This window comes from Rattus rattus, chromosome 5, assembly GCF_011064425.1.
Source record: "Rattus rattus isolate New Zealand chromosome 5, Rrattus_CSIRO_v1, whole genome shotgun sequence".
In the NCBI taxonomy this organism is placed as follows: domain Eukaryota; kingdom Metazoa; phylum Chordata; class Mammalia; order Rodentia; family Muridae; genus Rattus; species Rattus rattus.
The window spans coordinates 108264638-108282427 of NC_046158.1; the positions used below are offsets into that span (position 1 = coordinate 108264638).

The window sequence follows — 17790 nt, forward strand, 5'->3', positions numbered from 1 at the left end:
GTGCCAGTTTGCTTTATCAAGCTAGGAAAACTCCTCGGTCTGGTTCCTTTGTGGAAGCATCAAGTTAACACGCTCAGGAACAGGGTGAATTGACACAGAAGCTCTGGATAACAGCCTAAGGTTTATAACAACCGAGGGTATATGCAATTAAGGAACAGCCACGTTCAAAACAGTAGGGAAAGTTCTCTGGCATCTGTTGGGCTCAGGCCTCAATTCTTCTTTCCTCTAGTGCAGCTGCTGGACAGGACTGGAAGAGGTACAGCCGTGCTCCTGGGGTTCTTCCTGAAAACCTTGCTTATAACTACGAGCGAGCGTGCTGCAAAGCCACCTGCACGTCACTGTTTATTTTGACTCTGATCTTTCTCTAGCGTGGGCTACCCACTGGGCTCTGTTAAGAAAAAGGAGCAGGGGGGCTGGGGATTTAGCTAGGGGGTAGAGCGCTTACCTAGGAAGCGAAAGGCCATGGGTTAGGTCCACAGCTCCGAAAAAAAAGAAACAAAAAAAAAAAAAAAGAAAAGAAAAGAAAATGGAGCAGGGCTCACAATAGGCCACAGATGCTTGTGGCCAAAGATTGGGGAAGGCATGCACAATAAGCCACGTGTGATCAACGGCAGAAGCCCGGATCTTCAGGACTGCTTTGCTCTTGGTGTATGCAGTACCAAGTGTGTTCAGAACCAGGGCTTCCCTGAAGTTCAAGCGATATGCACGAACCGCTGCAACCTCAGATTCGTTCCACACCAGACTCTGAATGATGTTTTGTCGTTAGACATTCAGCAACCTTTTGCTGTTGTCAAATATTTTTATTTATTTCTGTTTATTATTATTATTATTATTATTATTTAATCTGCCAGATTATTTTTTTACTGAACTATCACATTCTGTTATAAGATCTCACATGGGATGAAATTGCAGCTTAAGAAGTTGGGACCTGTGTAATCCCTGTGAAAATCATAAAGAAATATCAGCAATCTGACAGGCCATAGAACCACAGCTACTTATAGGTATAGGTAGAGCGTATTTCTATGGTTTATAGGGCATATTTTAAATGTCTACCGACAGATGAGATCAAGCATGTTCAGTGTGGAATGGTTTTGTGTTTATTACTGGCCTTTGTTTCATTCTGTGGTGTGGAATACAAAGTATCACTAATGCAAACATGGCTACCTATGTAAGACCTGGGTAAGGATGTTGCCCATAGACATTGTAACATGGAAGAAGGAAAGACCATGGTCCTCAGGCTTAGACAATGAGCTACAGGCAACTAAGAATTGCTGAGAGTGAGAGAAACAGTCTTCCCAGGGAAGAGCACATCAGTTGGTTATCCAATACCAAATGGTTAGCTCTGACAGCAAATGCATACAAGTAACAGGATAAAGACTCATCAGATTGTATTTCTATATTAAGATATGTATATGTGTATATGCATAGATATGTAACAACCACTAAAGAAAAAGAGGGCAAGAATTAGAAAGAGAAAGGGGGTGAGAGGGAAATTAGAGGGAAGAAAGGGAAGGGAGAAGAAAAATGATGTAATTATAACCTCAAAAATAATAATGATGAAAGATTTCCTGTATAGGAACTTGGCCTTTCTATAAGGTTATTTTCATTTAAGAGAACAAGTACACGAGTATTAACTATGTTTATATATTATAAAAGTACATATTAGGTTTATGGAGAGGTCTAGGTCATACTTAACTGGCCTTGTGTGGCCACTGAAATGTTATACTTTTCAGAGAGAGCACAGCAGGACCTGAAGTTTTCTATAAAATAGTTCAATGATATACCAAATAAACTTCTCTCATATTAACAGGCGGTGAACGCCTCCTAGGAATTTTCATTGAAATATTAACTTGAACCTTTATAGCTCTATTCTACAATAAGTGTTTCCAACTCCTTGAAACATTTCTTCTTAGTTTAACTTGGTCAAGGAGGAGGTTTTGGGGTGGGGGCAGATTGTCGGTATTTTGCTATATTTTTGAGTATTGGTTTGTGGAGGAAAAACACAAATGAATTAGAGTCCTGCCAGTAGCCATTTAGTAATTGTCTGCATAGCTGTTTTACTCTGGTAACTTCATGACTATTGAGTAATGTGTAAGATATGTGAGAGTGGTAGTTACTACCCCAAACTGAGAGTCTCGAAAAGACAAAAATAAAAAAAGGAGGAAATACTGACTGGCGACAAGATGCAGCATTTGCTGTTATGCCCTAAACAATGAAACAAGGAAAAACAAAAAGAACATTGGGAAGACCTCCGCACCATCCGGTAACATGGCCACATGGGAGAAAATGACCCGACACAGCTGGGTCGGGCTTTGTTTATTGAGAAAAGAGAAAGAACGCTCTTGGCTCCAAACTAAGGAGAGCTCCGAATTTACCCTTGTTTTAGAAGACCAGATGCATCATTGCAGGGCAAGATGGTGAGCCCAGTAGCTCCAGCTCTCAGAAAAGGCAGGGGGTCATTGCCTCTAGAGGCTAGCCTGGTCTACACAGCAAGTTTCAACCCAGTAAGTGCTACCAAGTAAGATGTCTCAGAGAATGAACCTGTAATATTGAAGAAAGTAGGTATGGGGGCGGGTGGAGAGGGCAGGCGATTAAGGGTAAGGGTTGGGAGTTGGAGGGGGTCCTGAAAAAATATCAATGGACACAAAATAAAATGAAATAAAAACTACAAAAAATAAAAGCAACAACAACCAACCAGTCAAAATACCTAAATAGAAAAGAATGTGGTGGTGGTGGTTGGGGGGCCAAGGGCAAGATACTATCGGCCATGAAAACAAGTAACAAAGCAGCAAAACTAATTATCAGTAACTCATTTAAATGTAAATGGGTTAAACTTTTTAGTCAAAAGGCACAGACTGAACACTAATGGCTCAGTGAATAAAGTACTTGCCACACAAACACCAGGACTGGGTTAAAATCCCCAGGACCCACATAAAGCCAGACAGCAGCATGTTCTGTAATCCCAGTGTGGTGGTAAAACAGAAGTGCAGACAAGAGGAAGCTCAAGGGCTGATCGGCCTAGTGTACACGCTACCAAACACCACAAGAGACACTGTGAAAGGAAAAGGATTGGCTCAGGACCCCAAGTCCAAATCTCAGCACAATGAGAGTCATTTGCCCCACAGGGACAGAGGGTGGGGATCAGGGAAAAGACAGGAGATAGAGGAAGAGAGAGACGATGGGAAAGAGGAGGGGGGGAGAAAAGGGGCAAAGGAGAGGGATAAGGGGGTTTGTCCCAGAGTGGGACAAAGAACTGCCTCTGGATAGAGACAGTTGTGGCCCATAGAAAAACGGCAGTTTATAAAGTAAAACGGGAAACCCCTTGTTAGGATGTGGTGTTTAACGTTAATCGGTATGTAAATCAGGTGAGCCAGATGGGGCTTTTGATTGCTGGACTTTAATACTTTGGTAGCTGGATCTTGGTTGTCAGCCTCAGGAGGAGGAAGTGGCCAAGCAAAGGAATAGATAGACCTCGGTAGCTAGCTATAGGAATGCAATCAAATGGTTTTTAGCAAGGAAGAGGGAGGGAGGGCAAGGCCTGCCAGAACCACGCTAGCCGGAGTTCCTTCAGTAAGGACTGCCTGACATCTGAAGCTATCCTCTGATTACCATACACACACTATGACAAGCACACATCTGCACACACACACACACACACACACACACACACACACACACACACAGGCGCAAACTCACACACTCACGCCATACTTGCATAAAGACATGAACTGATGAGTGGATTTAATTACAAAAAAATTCAACTATCTGGTGTCTTCAAAAGATTTCCTTTCCATCAGACATCATGCATAGAATGGCAGAGAAGCAATGGAAAAGGTGTCTCATGTAAAGGGTAACCAGGAGATATCTGGGGCGATTACACTGCCATATAAAATGGCCTTTAAATCAATTGTGACTTTAAAAGACTAAGGAGAACATTATATATTTATTTTTAAATGTCAATTTGCCGAGAAGATGAGACGCCTTTACATCTACATGCAGCAAAAGGCAGTACGCGCCCCTAGACTGTGGGTCCCAAGGGCGGGCGCTAGGCGTGGCTCACTCTTCCTAGCCACAGCCTAGGGACTTATTTTGCTCAGTTCCCACTGTCCCCAGCAAGTGACCACAAGAAAAGCGAATAGGTAAGGTCTGGGGGTGTTTCCCGCCATCCTTAGCTCCCCTCTACGTCCACTAAGGGACTGGGCATTCCTTCTTTGCTGGTCATGCTCCAGTATGACGACGAGAACAAGGGCTCTTGGACAGATGTATCCAGTGTCCCCAGCCAAGCATCCCAAGGCTTTTAGGTACACACTAAGGGATCCAAACACTCCAAGAGGCTTCACCAACGGAGTGGTGTTTCCTAAGAGGACACTAAACCCGGACAGGGTAGGGTATCAGCTGAAGGTCACACAGCAAGCTAACGGCAAAGCTAGCACTCAGACAGGCCTGAGTCTATTCTTTGCATACCCGTGCCCCACCCTTATAAGACTGCCTATCCCTGGTGAGTCCTCTGTCATGGCCCCCATCCACTTCCCTTTCCACCCACCGCTTCTCTACCCTCTGTGAAGCAAGGCCTATCTCAGCCCTGTCTGTATTCCTGCCATGCTGGATGAGAATTTTACCCCCATGGCCCTGTGGGGAAGTGTGGGGAACAGAGAAGTTGTTCTCTGACCTCTATACTCAGACCACGACCCACACATGCCTGCACATGCAAACGTAAGTGATGATGATGACGATGACAATGACGACTATGACAATGATGACGATGATGACGACGGGTTTGGAGAGGAAAGGGAAGAGAGAAATGTTATAATTATATTATAGTCTCAAAAATAAAATTTAAGGAAAAAGTATCCAGAGATTTGACTTACCAAAACCCAGTCTGTCGGTCCTCCCCTTCCCCCAGAAAAACTGCTCCAATTCCTGCTACTATAGACCTTTCTCTACATAGGATGCCCATGAAATATGAGTTTTATTCTCCAAGACTAGAACACCTAGAAGACTGCATGGGAACCACCCAGTCTTAGACAACTTTAACCTCTCCAGGCTCAGAGTCCTTGTCAGTTGATAGGGATTGAGCTAAGCATTATGGGTAAGTCTCTAGTTCAGTGAGGTCAAAGCTATCGTATAACTTTGCAATGAAACCCACAGAGCCCGTCAGGAAATGGCTTGTGCAAGAACACTGCTCTCTATGGTCTGTTTTTACCAAAGTTCAGGTTGTCCCCATTGTGATGTACTGAGATGTGATGGGGTCTCTAAGAGGTGTTTGGGTCGTGCAGGTCCTACTTTCCTGCGAGGGTTAGAGCTGTTCCCACAAGAGAGGGTTAGTTTCTGCTTGTTTGTTTGTTTAAAAAAGTTTGTTAAAAAGAAAGTGGCCTCCTTTGCCCTGTCTCTTCTGCATAATCCCTCTGTCTTAGGGTTAACACCACGGTCAAAGCAACATGGGGAGGAGAGGGTTTATCCAGCGCATATACCCTGAGTCACAGTCCATTTAGGGGAAGCTGAATCCTGGATCCTGGAGGCGGGAACTGATGCAGAGACCATGGAGGAGTGCTGCTTACTGGCTTGCTCTTTGTCCTGCTTTCTTATAAAACCTGGGGCCAGGGATGGCACCACCCACAATGGGCTGCCCCCCCCCCAATTACTAATTAATCTCACAGAGGCATTTTCTCAGTTGAGGGTCCTGGTCTCAGATGACCCTAGCTTGGGTCAAGATGACATAAAAACTAACCAGCATAACCCCTCTCCTCCCTTTCTTCTCCACAGACGGATCATCAAGCCCTGAGGAGAAGCCAGCAGAGTCCGCTCCCACGCTCCCGTCCTTCTCCTACCTTTGGAACCCTAGTGTAAATACGCTATGTCTACAAATTGTCTCAGGTAGTCCGTTATAATGGCAGAGCTGACCAAGACAAGATCTAATGGACAATAGCTGGGCCATGCGTTTTACCCCTCAGTGGGGTGTTTACCCCTCAGGCGGCTGGATGTGGGCAAAGCTGAGGTACGTGGCTGGCAGTGCCTCTGTGAACGTGTGGACACTTCCTCAGTGTTGCCTGTTTTTGTTTCCAGTGAGTGAGGAGCAGTAAGAGTTGGTGTGGGGAAGCCCAGATATTTTTGTTCAAAGCCTGTTCTGAAGGAGCCTGTCCTGCACAGGGATGAAGGAGAACTGAAGAGTAAGAGGGTCTGACTGGGCCCTGGGATGTGGCCCTAGGTGATTAGAACTTGGCACTTCCTCCTATTGTCTAGCAGCAGCATGGTCAGCAGTGGAGGCTACAAAGACCGTTGGGAGAGCTTGGCTCCAGCCCAGACCGGGTGCGAGCTGCTGGCTGCCATCCCCAGACTCTCCCCACCGTGGTCTGCAGTTCTCTCGCCCTGGTCACTTTCCCTTCATCCTTTTTCTGGCAGCAAGGAAGCGCCTTACTCCCAGGTAAGCTCAATCTCCTTGCTAAGGAGCCTCCTTCTCTCCTACCAGGATACTCAGGAGGCAAATGGTGAGGGTCCTATGCTCGGAGCCTGACGTGTGGCTGAAGAAAAGAAGCCCTAGAGCCAACACTGCCCAGCAACCCCTGCTAGGAAAGTAGGGATTCCGAGTCCACAGAAAGGAAGAGGTTTAGAAGAGCCACTGTCACATGTGAACCCAAGTCTTGTCCCTGACATCCAGGCCAGGCATCCTTCTGTCTCTGTCAAAAAGTCCCATAGTCCCACGGGCTTCCTCTTGATTTAGGCTTACACACACCATACTAACAAAACACAGCGTTACTACGTTCCAATGTAATAATGTATTTTAGCATAAAGCTCTAAAATCCTATTATAAACAGAACATGCTAACACAGATTTATATTTTAATTCAACATCTTAAAGCACAATTCTTAGCAACATTCCAATCTAAAACTCCAAGGCAACCTATCCTGCTAGCATATAGCATGACCCAGCATCTTAGTACAGTATCGTAATACATTGGAACACAGCATCTAGGCTCGTAAAAAAAGGAAATGAATGAGGTCTGCATTATTTGAACACAACCCTACCGCCACTCACTGAAACACTTTTCTAAAGTACCCCTTTAGGATCAGTGACTCTGGATCTGATTGGATAGGGTGCAGCAGAATCCTAGCCGTGTCAGAGCTCATGGTTTCCTTACAGACTATTCACAAAGGCGTGTGGCCCTGCACCCCATGGCTGTGAGGCTAGAGCCCTCTCCAGTTGCAGGCCTCTCAAAGGCCCAGTCAGATACACCCAGCTGCCGAACTTTACAGCAGGGATAGCCTTTCTAAAGCCCTTGACTTCCCTGCTCACTCCTCCCAGCTCCTTACCCAATGCTCCAGGCTTCTGTGAGCTGGGACTGCTTTAGGGGCAGGCTGGGTAGGAGGAGACCTGGTGTCAGCCTTAAATACAGTGCCTTAGGTCTTCCTCACCATCTGGGTTACAGGGTAAAATGGGTTGGGCTTCGAGGCAGTGTGAACTCCTGCAGGTTCTGGGGAACCATTGCCATCTCTGGGCCTTCTGGCCCACCTGTGACGTCCCAGGAATATGCAGCCATACAATGCGTTGCCCACTCCGGCTCACTCACCCCCAGCTTGGGCTCCCCCCCCTAGCCTCGGCCATGTTCCCTCATTTCCCATTGTGTACTTAACAGCTTTAACAGGAGCTATAGACTCCTCACCAGTGACCCCAGAAATGTTTGCTGGGTCGTGGCAACCCCATTTTTATGGATCCCGTTCTCAAGGTCAATTTCCTTTTCTAGGTGGGTGTTCATTCCTTCGTAACCTCACACTCCAGTTCTCAGCAAAGCTGGGGCCTAGAATCACCGTTTGAAGTCCCATGGCCCCAGCACAGGACACAGCCATAAAAAAAAAAAAAAAAAAAAAAAAAAGGTTACTGTTTGCATAGGTGATTCTGCTGTGCAGCTATGGCCCAGAGTGTTGGATTGAACATCAGCTCCAGGAGGCCAGGACCTCTTCTATCGTGTTCCTCTGTGTCTGACAATGAGAGAGCAGGTGCTCAGGGAAGAGCTGTATGGTGATAAGCCATCCAGGCAAACACATCCTCTGCTAAGTCTTCCAAATAGGGCCGGGTGTCAGCAGTGGTGTGGTGGTGGTGGCACGTACCTTTAATCCTAGCATTCAAGGGGACAGAGGCAGGCAGATCTCTGAGTTCAAGGCCTGGTCTACAGAGCAAGTTCCAAGGCAACCAGGGCCGCACAGAGAAACTCCCATCTTAAAACTAAAAAACAAACAAACAATAAAACACCAACCCCCCCCTCAAAAAAAAACCCTCAACCAAACAAAAAATTCAAAACTCCCACATAGAAAAAATTATAAACAGCATACAAGTTTTCCTTTCCCAGGAAGCAAGTGAATTTCTTCCTGCTCTAGGGTAGGTTGTCATAAAAGGCAAAGTCCATTACCTGGGGGTGGGAAAGGGGCATTCTCTGCAGCAGTCAGAGCAGTGCATCTGGAGCAGTACACAGGGCTAGCAGTGTGGCCCAGTGTGCTCTCCAATATTTCCATGATGAAGGTTTCTTCCCGCCTGCTCAGGACCCTAACCTGTGCTAACACCCCCGCTGGTGCCATCCCTCCCCTGAGCTTCGGTTTCTAACTCAGTGGGAATGAGCACCCTGCCTCCTGCACAGGGGTGACCTTGAGAATCAGATGCGATACCAGATGTAAAGCGGCATCCGGAAACCCAAGCGCCGGCTCTGCATCCAGCATGCGCTTTGCTGTTACTCGGCAACGTGTCACTCATCTGTACAGCTGGAATTGCCCTGCAGCTGTGCTGTCTGTCCAATGGTAGCCAGAGGCTCCGAGAGTCCAAAGTCACCTGACCTAGAACCCAGGCCAGCTTTCTCTCTCCCAAAGCCACGGAAGCAGCAAATTAAAGCTCGCACAAGTCCTAGGCCTGCCGGATCTGAGGATGCCGATCCCTGTGAAAGCCAGGTGGCCAGGAAGGGCAAACAGCTTACTTTCATGACTCCTCTCACTAGCTCTCAATTGTTTGCGTCCAAGAGAGGAGGAGGTAGTGAGAAGCCGGGCCATCCAGTCGCTAGGGGTGAGCTGTACCACTGCCAGCCAATCCGGTCTGCCAGAGCTGGCGCTGGAAAGGCCCTGGCCCCATCTTGCCAGGACACTTTATCTTTGTCCCAGAACACAAAAGGAGCCTTGTCTTGGCCTCTGCAGCACCAATTCCACATGCTCCTGACTGCCCCGGCCCCTCTGCCCCTAGAATGGCGTACTTTGTCAAGTCAAAAGACTAACTTGTTTCTTTTTCATCAAAATGTGTTGACTGACCTGGCTGATTTATCTTGGGAAAATGGTGGATAGGGGAGGGGAATGAGGTGACAAGGACGAGCACAAGAGCACAACCCAAAACGCCACTGAGACTGCCACACTCAGGAGTGGGCTCTTAGCTTGTACCAAGACCAAACATGGCTGTGTATGGAGTGCAGTTTCAGGGGCTCAGGACAGTCCTGAAACTTACTAGTAGCACAGAACCACCATTAGCTATTTGAGGTGGCGGGGATCATCTTTAAAGCTAAAAAATAAAAGTTGTTTTTGAGTAGAAGCAACTTGTTATCACACCTGAGGATGAATTAGTTCTCATGAAAACCAAGAGGTGAGTCAGTAACAGGACAGAGTGCGCATAAGTGGAGCCATTAGAGGTTAAAGAGGGGACAGTAGGAGCCACGGGGTGAACTAGGCATGATGATATTCAGGACAAGCATTCAAGACAGAAAACAGCAGGCACCAAGGCTCGGGCACATGCATATATGCACACACTTGCATAAAATATGTACACACACACCAATAAGCACACTGAAAACAGGGACAAATGTGCACATTCATGCATACACACAGGTGCACACTCACAGGCAGGTGCACACATATATGTATCTACACAATAGGCAATAGTGGTTCAGGACCTCCCAGAGACAGCAAAGAAGCCAACATGATCACCGTCACACTATGTGTATGCATGTGTGTGTGTACATGTGTGTTTACTTGTTTGTATGCATGCGAGTGTATGTTTATTCATGTGTGCCTACAACTATATATGTTCATGTAAAGGCACATCCTTGTGCCTGTGTATGTGTTTATATGCATGTTATTCCTGTTTGTGTGTGTGCCTTATGTACACATATACACATGCTTACCCGCATACATGTGTATGCATGAATGTGTGCATGTGTGTGCCTGTTTTCATGTGCTTGTGTGGATGTGCATATTTATGTATATGCTGTGTGCATATGAATGTGTCTGAATGTGTGTGCATAGAAACATGTTTCCATGCATGTACATGTCTGTTGCGTGGTGATCACATGCATGTGTGTGAATGTGCATGTGTCAACACATGCTTCTGTGTCTGTGTGTCTGTGTGTCTGTGTCTGTGTGTGTTTCTGTGTCTGTGTGTGTGTCTGTGTCTGTGTGTGTTTCTGTGTCTCTGTCTGTGTCTGTGTGTCTGTGTTTCTGTGTCTCTGTGTGTCTGTGTCTATGTGTGTGTTTCTGTGTCTGTGCCTATGTAGCACAGTGTTTAAAAAAGGCTATGTGGGACTGGGTGGCTCTTGTTCATGTAATCTTATAGTGGGACTAATTCAGACCCATTAGATATATAAATAATGACATAGAGGCTTATTAGTATTTTAAAGCTTAGGTCTTAGCTGGGCCTTCCTCTCCTCCCCCAACTACTCTAGCCCGCCTAATCCTGGCCTATGCCCCGCCATGTGGCCAGGTCTACCCCTCTACTCTGCTTTTGTTCATCTGTCCACCTCCAAGTAATGCCGGAGAATCCCCTATCTCTCAATTCTTTCCCCCCAATTCTTTCTCTCTGTCACAAAGTCCTGCCTTTCCTTTCCTGCCTCAGCAATTGACTGTCAGATCTTTATTAAATCAATCAGAAGGTGAGGGAGGTGTGTTTACAAAATACTGAGGCAAGTGATGATCCTAAAAATAACAATACCAAAGTCCAGCCAGTTCTCAGCTCTCTCCTGGTACAAAAATCAAATGTGAATAATCCAAAGACAACCTTTACACCGTGCCAACTCCCCTTTTTAGTCCAATAAATGACGTTTTCTCGAACACCAATCAACTACATTCAAAAAGAACAATTATGAGAACTACCAGGTAAGAATTACATTCACAATGTCCAGCCCATTTGTATCTGGCAACCTTGGAGAAAGTACTCCACTATTCATCCTATCTTGGTGAGTTCAAAGTTCTATACTGAAAGCATTTTTTATCATAACTTGCATTTATCAACCTAAAAATATCTTTTTAGACCTTAAAACATCTTAAACCCTAAACAACTTAAGCTTCTTTGTGAGATGAAAGGGTCTGTGAAGGATAAATTTTACCCAAGTAAACAGGAAGCACAGAGCAAGCAGCTTCCAAAACTATAGAAGTGACAGGCACTGTCGGCTGCCTGGAAGTCAGCAAAGATCGCTCTGTAACAGTAGGTCACCCATCTTTGTCAGCCTACAAGTTCCGAGCATCTGACAGACTTATCTGTGAAGCAGGAATTATGTAGGACTGGCCTACCTTCCTTGTCTCAGCGAAGTTGGTCAATTGGCTACCCAGTGTCCTGCTCGTCCACAGTTTGGAGAGCAGGCTGTCAGCAGTCAAGACAAGGACAGTTTTTGGCCCAGTGGCAACATTGCCTCATTTGATGCAAGCTCCTTACGGAAGTTCTTTCGTGTCTGTGATCTCCTTTGAAATAAAATGGTTGTGTCGCCAGGAGCTGATGTGTCTCACTGTCAGATAAACCTTATTTAAAAAAAATAACAAAGACTTAAATGCTGTATTCTGTAGATCTCTGAAGTGTTTGAAGACTGTGGGGGTTTGTATATGCTTGGGCCAAGGAATGGAACTACACCTTGTTGGTGTAGGTGTGTCACTGTGGGTGTGGGCTTTAGTACCCTAGCCCTAGCTGCCTGGAGGTCAGTCTTCCGTTAGCAGACTTCAGATGAAGATGTAGACCTCTCAGCTCTGTCTGCACCATGCCTGCCTGGATGCTGCCATGTTCCTGCCTTGATGATACTGGACTGAACCTCTGAACATGTAAACCAGCCCCAATTAAATGTTGTCCTTTATAAGTTTTGCCATGGTCGCGGTATCTTTTCAGAGCAATAAAGCCCCATCTAAGACAAAGACCACCTATTTATCTAAAGTGTATCTCAATAGACAGATGTTATTTGTTTCTAGCTATTCACTATCTGTTTAATTTAAAAAACATAGACAGCAGGCTAAATAAAGCTTGTTTCTGTAATTAACTAGACTAATACCTAACAAGACTACGAGTTTGGTTATTATAGGTGACTAATTACTGACTTGCATTTCTTAATTATCCTAAATAGTTTGCAGTAGTATCTTTCATAAGGATAAAACTTTACATTACATTGTAAAGTGAGTTGCCTAAGTACAATGCCTTAAACAAGGGTGGAAACATACCTATATTACGTTATAACAAAAGTATAACCTTACATTTCTATTAATATATAATAATCTGTCAGGTAAAATATTTGAGACTCGTAATTGCTCTTTAGTTTAAAAGTAGATTTAACAACCTACCTTTTCATCCTCTCATCCTTGTGACCCCCCTTTTCTTTCTATCCTCCCTCCCCCTTTTCTCCTAACACTAGGTAGAAGAGAAAGGAGAGAGGAGAGAAAGAGATCCCTGAATCTGATCTCCTTTACTTTGCTTCCTCCCTAATCGAGACCAGTAACGACTTGTGACTGACCCCCTAAACAGTGACAAACATTTATAACCCATTGAACAAACAAAAACCACCCACCCCGCCTCTTGGGAATGGGGGCATTGTATTCTTAAAATTGCTTCCTATTGTCTAGAGGCGACAGCATCCTTTGGGGACCCTTGGGAACTGGGATATTGGACAAATCCTGGGAGAGCTGCTGCATTGTTTGATGTCCAGCCTCTGTGGGATGGAAAGGAACAGGGCTTAAGTCCCTTGGCTGGAATAGTCTGTGAGGCTGGGCCGATTGACCCGGCCACCTCCAGGTTGTCTTGGATGCGAGCTTTGAGGAACTAGAAATTAAGATAGTCTGTGAGGCTAGGTCACCTGGGGTACTTATTTTGTCTTCATTGGTGTTCATTCATTCATTTTGTTCTGAAAGCACATAAACTTTTAAAGGTAATGTTCAGTTTTGCATTAATATGGGTATGGAATGTGCAGTGTGCACAAATCACCTAGAGACGATTCTGTGAAGGGCACCAAGCTTTATAAGTCCATTTGGACCGTATAAGAAAAGTGCAATACAAACTCTATCCATGTCATGTGAGAATATGGTGTGTAAAATCCTGCAGCTAACAGGATGCACTGGCTACTGCAGAGACCTTCATGTCTCGGCCAGCCTCAGAGTCGATCCCATGTAGATGGACCAGCAGTCACACCACCTGCTTCATTGTTCTCCTTGGTCTATTTCTCTGCGTCTGCAGCCAAACGGTCAAGACAATCTTAATAATTTTTGAAGGAACCCATAGCTTTTCATTTCCTGTGAAAATAAAGACAAATCCTCTCCCCCAACTCAACACATTTCCTGACTTCCATTCTGAAGTTATCAGATATGTACTCTTGAGTTAATTCAGCAGTCCTTTTCTAAAATCCAGTGTTTTTCAGCATCTGTGCTACCTGTCTTATTGACAATTAAAAAGATTTAAAGTCAATAAAGCATTATTTAATCTGTCTCTGGGAGATCTTCTATCCCCCTTTTGTTTTATGAGCACTTCCTTTAAAGTGTAGTTAGATCTTTTTATGATTGCTTGACCTGTAGGGTTATAAGATATATCTGTAGCATGTTTTATGTCATAATGTCTGAAACGTTGTGTTCCATTGGATAATGTACTGGAGCATCACTAGCTTCAGTCTGCAAAGGCATCTCCAAGATACCCACCACCTCTAATAAATGTGCAATCTCAGAATCAGCCTTTCCAGAACTTAAGGCCAAAGCCCATTGGAATTTTAAATAGGCAGCAACTGTATGGCGTATCAGTGTATGTATGTACTTTAGTTTTCCAAACACTACAAAGTGAAACACAGGCTATTCGTGACATTGCTCTAAGATGGCATCATCAAACAGAATCTGTACCCATACAGCGTCTCTATGGGTTGCCATTCTACAATCCTGTCACAAAGGGGCACTGTAGGGCTTAGATTTGATTCCTCTAAAGCGTCTTTATTCCGATTCAAAGGATCGTCTATCACTTATAACCTAACATTTAATTCCTCAGTCCTCTCCTCTCCTTATCTAAGCTTGTTTGATTTTGATTTTTCTTAAAGAGGATATATAAAATTGCAAGCATTACCGAAAATATTATTATTTTATGCCGATTACTGAAACAAAATTACATGGAGTCCAAGTGCCCCTCCCATTGTATTCCTAATTTTTTAAACACATAATATTTTCTTTTTGATCTCTCTAACTCTCTCTTTCCTTTGGGGACTTCACTTATTATTTTTAAATTACATATTTCTGTCTACGACTGTCTATACCCAGTTTGTTTGTTTATTTTCTTCAGCACCTAAGTACAATTCAAAGCATACGTTGTCCTATCAGTCTCGTGTGTGGTCAGGACTCCAGTTTCTCAGTCACTCCTGGGCCTGGCTTCTGCTGCCTACCGTCACTTGGACTCCTTTTGCAGCTCCGCTTAGCATGGGGTGATGGCCACTGGTCCTGCCCCAGTTGCTCTGCTCATAGGGAAGGGGCAGTTCCCCTGCTCTGAGCCCACCACAGCCAACCAGGGAAACTGAGGCTTCTGTGCACTGGGACCTTTTCCACCCACTGTATGGCCAGTGTACAGGCTTTGTTTTCCACCCAACTCTGACTGCAGCCACTGTCTGCCTACCCGAGCAGCAGCAGCAGCAGCCCCCCTTAGGCTGTTGAGCATTCCCAAGGTGCACCAACTGGGCCAGCACCTCTGACCTCTGTCCACTGCAGCCAACAGCAGCTGGGCCTCCCACCTGAGCACTGCAGTCTGGAAGGGGCGGTGACGCCTCTATACCACCATTGCTCACAAGCTCAGTAGGTCAGGAATGGGCCTACCTGTCTTGCTATGCTTGGGAGAACTTGTGGCGGCTGTGTCTGGGGCTCCTCTCCAATGGCCTCCTGCATGGCTCTATTGCTAGGGAAACATCTTCCTCCACGTTTTCCACCAGAGACTTTTCTCAGGCCCTAAGCTTGGGTATATACATACCCTCACGTTGGACACCAATTATTGCCAGATTTTCTTGGACCCGACCGCCCCTGAATGACACAGAGACTTATTATTATTTATGAGAGCTGAGACATGATAGCAGGTTATCTCCCAGCTAGCTCTAACCTGACTAATTCTAGTTCACATCCTGCCGCATGGCCCATTACTTCTCATTCAGTCCCGGCACCTGCTCCTTCCACCTGCGTGTCACGCTGGCGAATCCCCCAAAGACCCTCTCTCTGTCCAGAAGTCCCGTCAATTCTCTCCTGCCTCAGCTATTGGTCATTAGATCTTTAGTCAACCAATTAGAAGGTGAGGGAGGTGTCTGTTTCCAAACTACTAAGGCAGGCGGATTCATAGAAATAACAATACCAAAGTCTGCCAATGCTCTACTCCGGCGGTACAGAAACCAACATCTGAATAATACAGAGACAGACTTCGCACAGTGCCCAAGAAGATTACCCCAACATGATCTTCCATTCATTCTGGAAGACACAGAAGCTATAAGAGTCTTCCAGGGGTGATGTAATCTCATTTGCATTTTCAAAGAAGTCTCCTCCTGACGGTTGTGTGAGAGTAGACTGGATGGAGGATGATCAGGTAAGCGTGTCATCAACTGGGACATGCAGTTCAGGGTGGGCTAGGGAGAGTGGACGGATTGAGAGAAATAAGCTTCAAGCCAGGGAATGACTGAGCAAATGAATTAGCCCTTGGTTTGAGAAATTTGGGTCTGGCCATTATTTTCTCACCAGGTAACAGTGGAAAATCCATCTCTCCTTCTGGGCCTCAGTTTCCCTGCCTGTGACAAGGTGGAGCAGCTGCTGCCAAGGTCTTCTGCAGCAGGCATAGGCGGCCCTCTATTTAGGGCCTTGGCTCTCAGGCTGTGAGCCAGTTACTAATCCCAGCAGGCCTGAGTGCCCCGTGGCAGCTGCAGAAACCTGGGGATGGTGCTGCAGCCCAGGCACAGTTGCCTGTCGTCTGCAGAAACTGGGACAACCAGAGGACTTGAGACTTGCCAGCCCACACCACAGCCTGGGAACGGCCGGTCTGATGTCACTGTTCAACTGGAGGAAAAGCACGGGCCACCAGCCAGAGGTGTCCTGAGACCTTCAGGGGACTGATGTCCCAGCTACAATGTCTTTCCAAATGGTCCAGCTTCAGCTCGGGGAACTGTGCCCAGCCTCTGTGGGTGAACCTATTGTAGCTATTCAAGCTTCTCTCCTGGGCTCTTGACAAGGTAGAAACCACTACCCCTGTTTTACTGAGTAGAAAACTGAGGACCAAGAAAGTCATGGGCAACAGAGCTGGGAATTGAACCTGGGTTAAATAGTACTCTTTCTTTGCTGCTTCTCAAGGATGCAGTGGATGGGTGGAAAAGAGAAATAGAAGCTAAATATGTTTTAATAAATATAGACATTCACACCCTCCTGCTTTGCCAGGGATGAGGGCTTTCAAACAAAAACTGCTTTGTGCAGCTGAAGTGAAGCTGTGTGTGTGCACATGCATGTGTGTGTGTGTGTGTGTTTGCGTGTATATGTGAGTGTGTATGTACATGTGTATGTGTGCATGTGTGTGTGTGCGTGCATGTGAATGCATGTGTGTGTATGCATGTACGTGTGTGTGTGTGTGTGTGTGTGTGTGTGTGTGTGTGTGTGTGTGTGTGTGTAGTGGATAAGCCCCCTGGTCATTGTTTACAGCTTTCGTGCCGTTCATTTATTCCTTTGTAATTGCCACAAAAATTTTTCAAGACATAGCCATGCTGTGGACCGTGTGAGGCTCCAGGGAGGGAACCATAATAATTAACAGAAAATGACTTAGTTCCTGAACCCAGTGGTTTGCACTGCAGTTGAAAGATGTCCTCTTCTGGATGTCGTTTCTGCTACAATCTCCACAAAGAGAAACCCAGGGGCTTTGTGAGGTGCTGTGATTTCACCAGGGGGGAGACCTGATCAGAATTCTAACCTGGACCTTATGGTTCAAAGCAGCAGGAGCAGCCGGCCCTGCAGGAGCAGCCAGCCCTGCGTCGGGCAATTTGATTAGGGTTTAATAGAAGGATTAGTCACAAAGGAAGACAGGGCTACAGGAGACCACAAAGCACTTGTCAGGACCCTCATTCACAGTAAGAGGAAAGAGAAGTCAGTCGGCAGCCGATAGATGAGGACTCCCAACAGAACAGGGGTTTCGGCTCAGGGCATGGTGATTGCGAGATGACCCTGGATCACTAGATTAGGAATACGGACTCCAAGTTCACAGCCCTCTGTCTTCCCATGTCTTTCTAGGGCTTTCCACAGCTCAGACCATTGCTGTGATTTGCATAGACATCTGGAATAGATGCTGAAGAAAGGAGACAAAGAGGGCCTGGGAGAAAACCACGTGGTCTTCAGCCAAAGTTAAGATGCTTCTGAATCAAGTGCACCTCATCGGGCCAGGGGAGGTCCAGACTCGGGGTCAAGCAGGTCATAAGAAACGGGCAGTGTGACTCAGCTCCCGTCCTCCAGCTTTCTGTTGGCTGGCAGACTTGGCCTGCAGCCTAGCTTCTTGTTCTGGTAAGTCAACTTTCATCAGGTTACAGCCAACCGTATGACTGGCACCTTC

General features: G+C 45.9%; 1 protein-coding gene across 1 annotated transcript in view; it reads right to left on the reverse strand.

Moving 5' to 3' along the window:
• Positions 1–16177, reverse strand: part of LOC116900627 (signal-regulatory protein beta-1-like) — an 81037-nt gene extending 64860 nt beyond the window's left edge. The window contains exon 1 of the mRNA XM_032902344.1: positions 15945–16177. Within this exon, the coding sequence (XP_032758235.1) occupies positions 15945–15966 (22 nt within the window). The 5' untranslated portion in view covers positions 15967–16177. The remainder of the gene's footprint in view (positions 1–15944) is intronic.
• Between the last annotated feature and the right edge of the window lie 1613 nt (positions 16178–17790).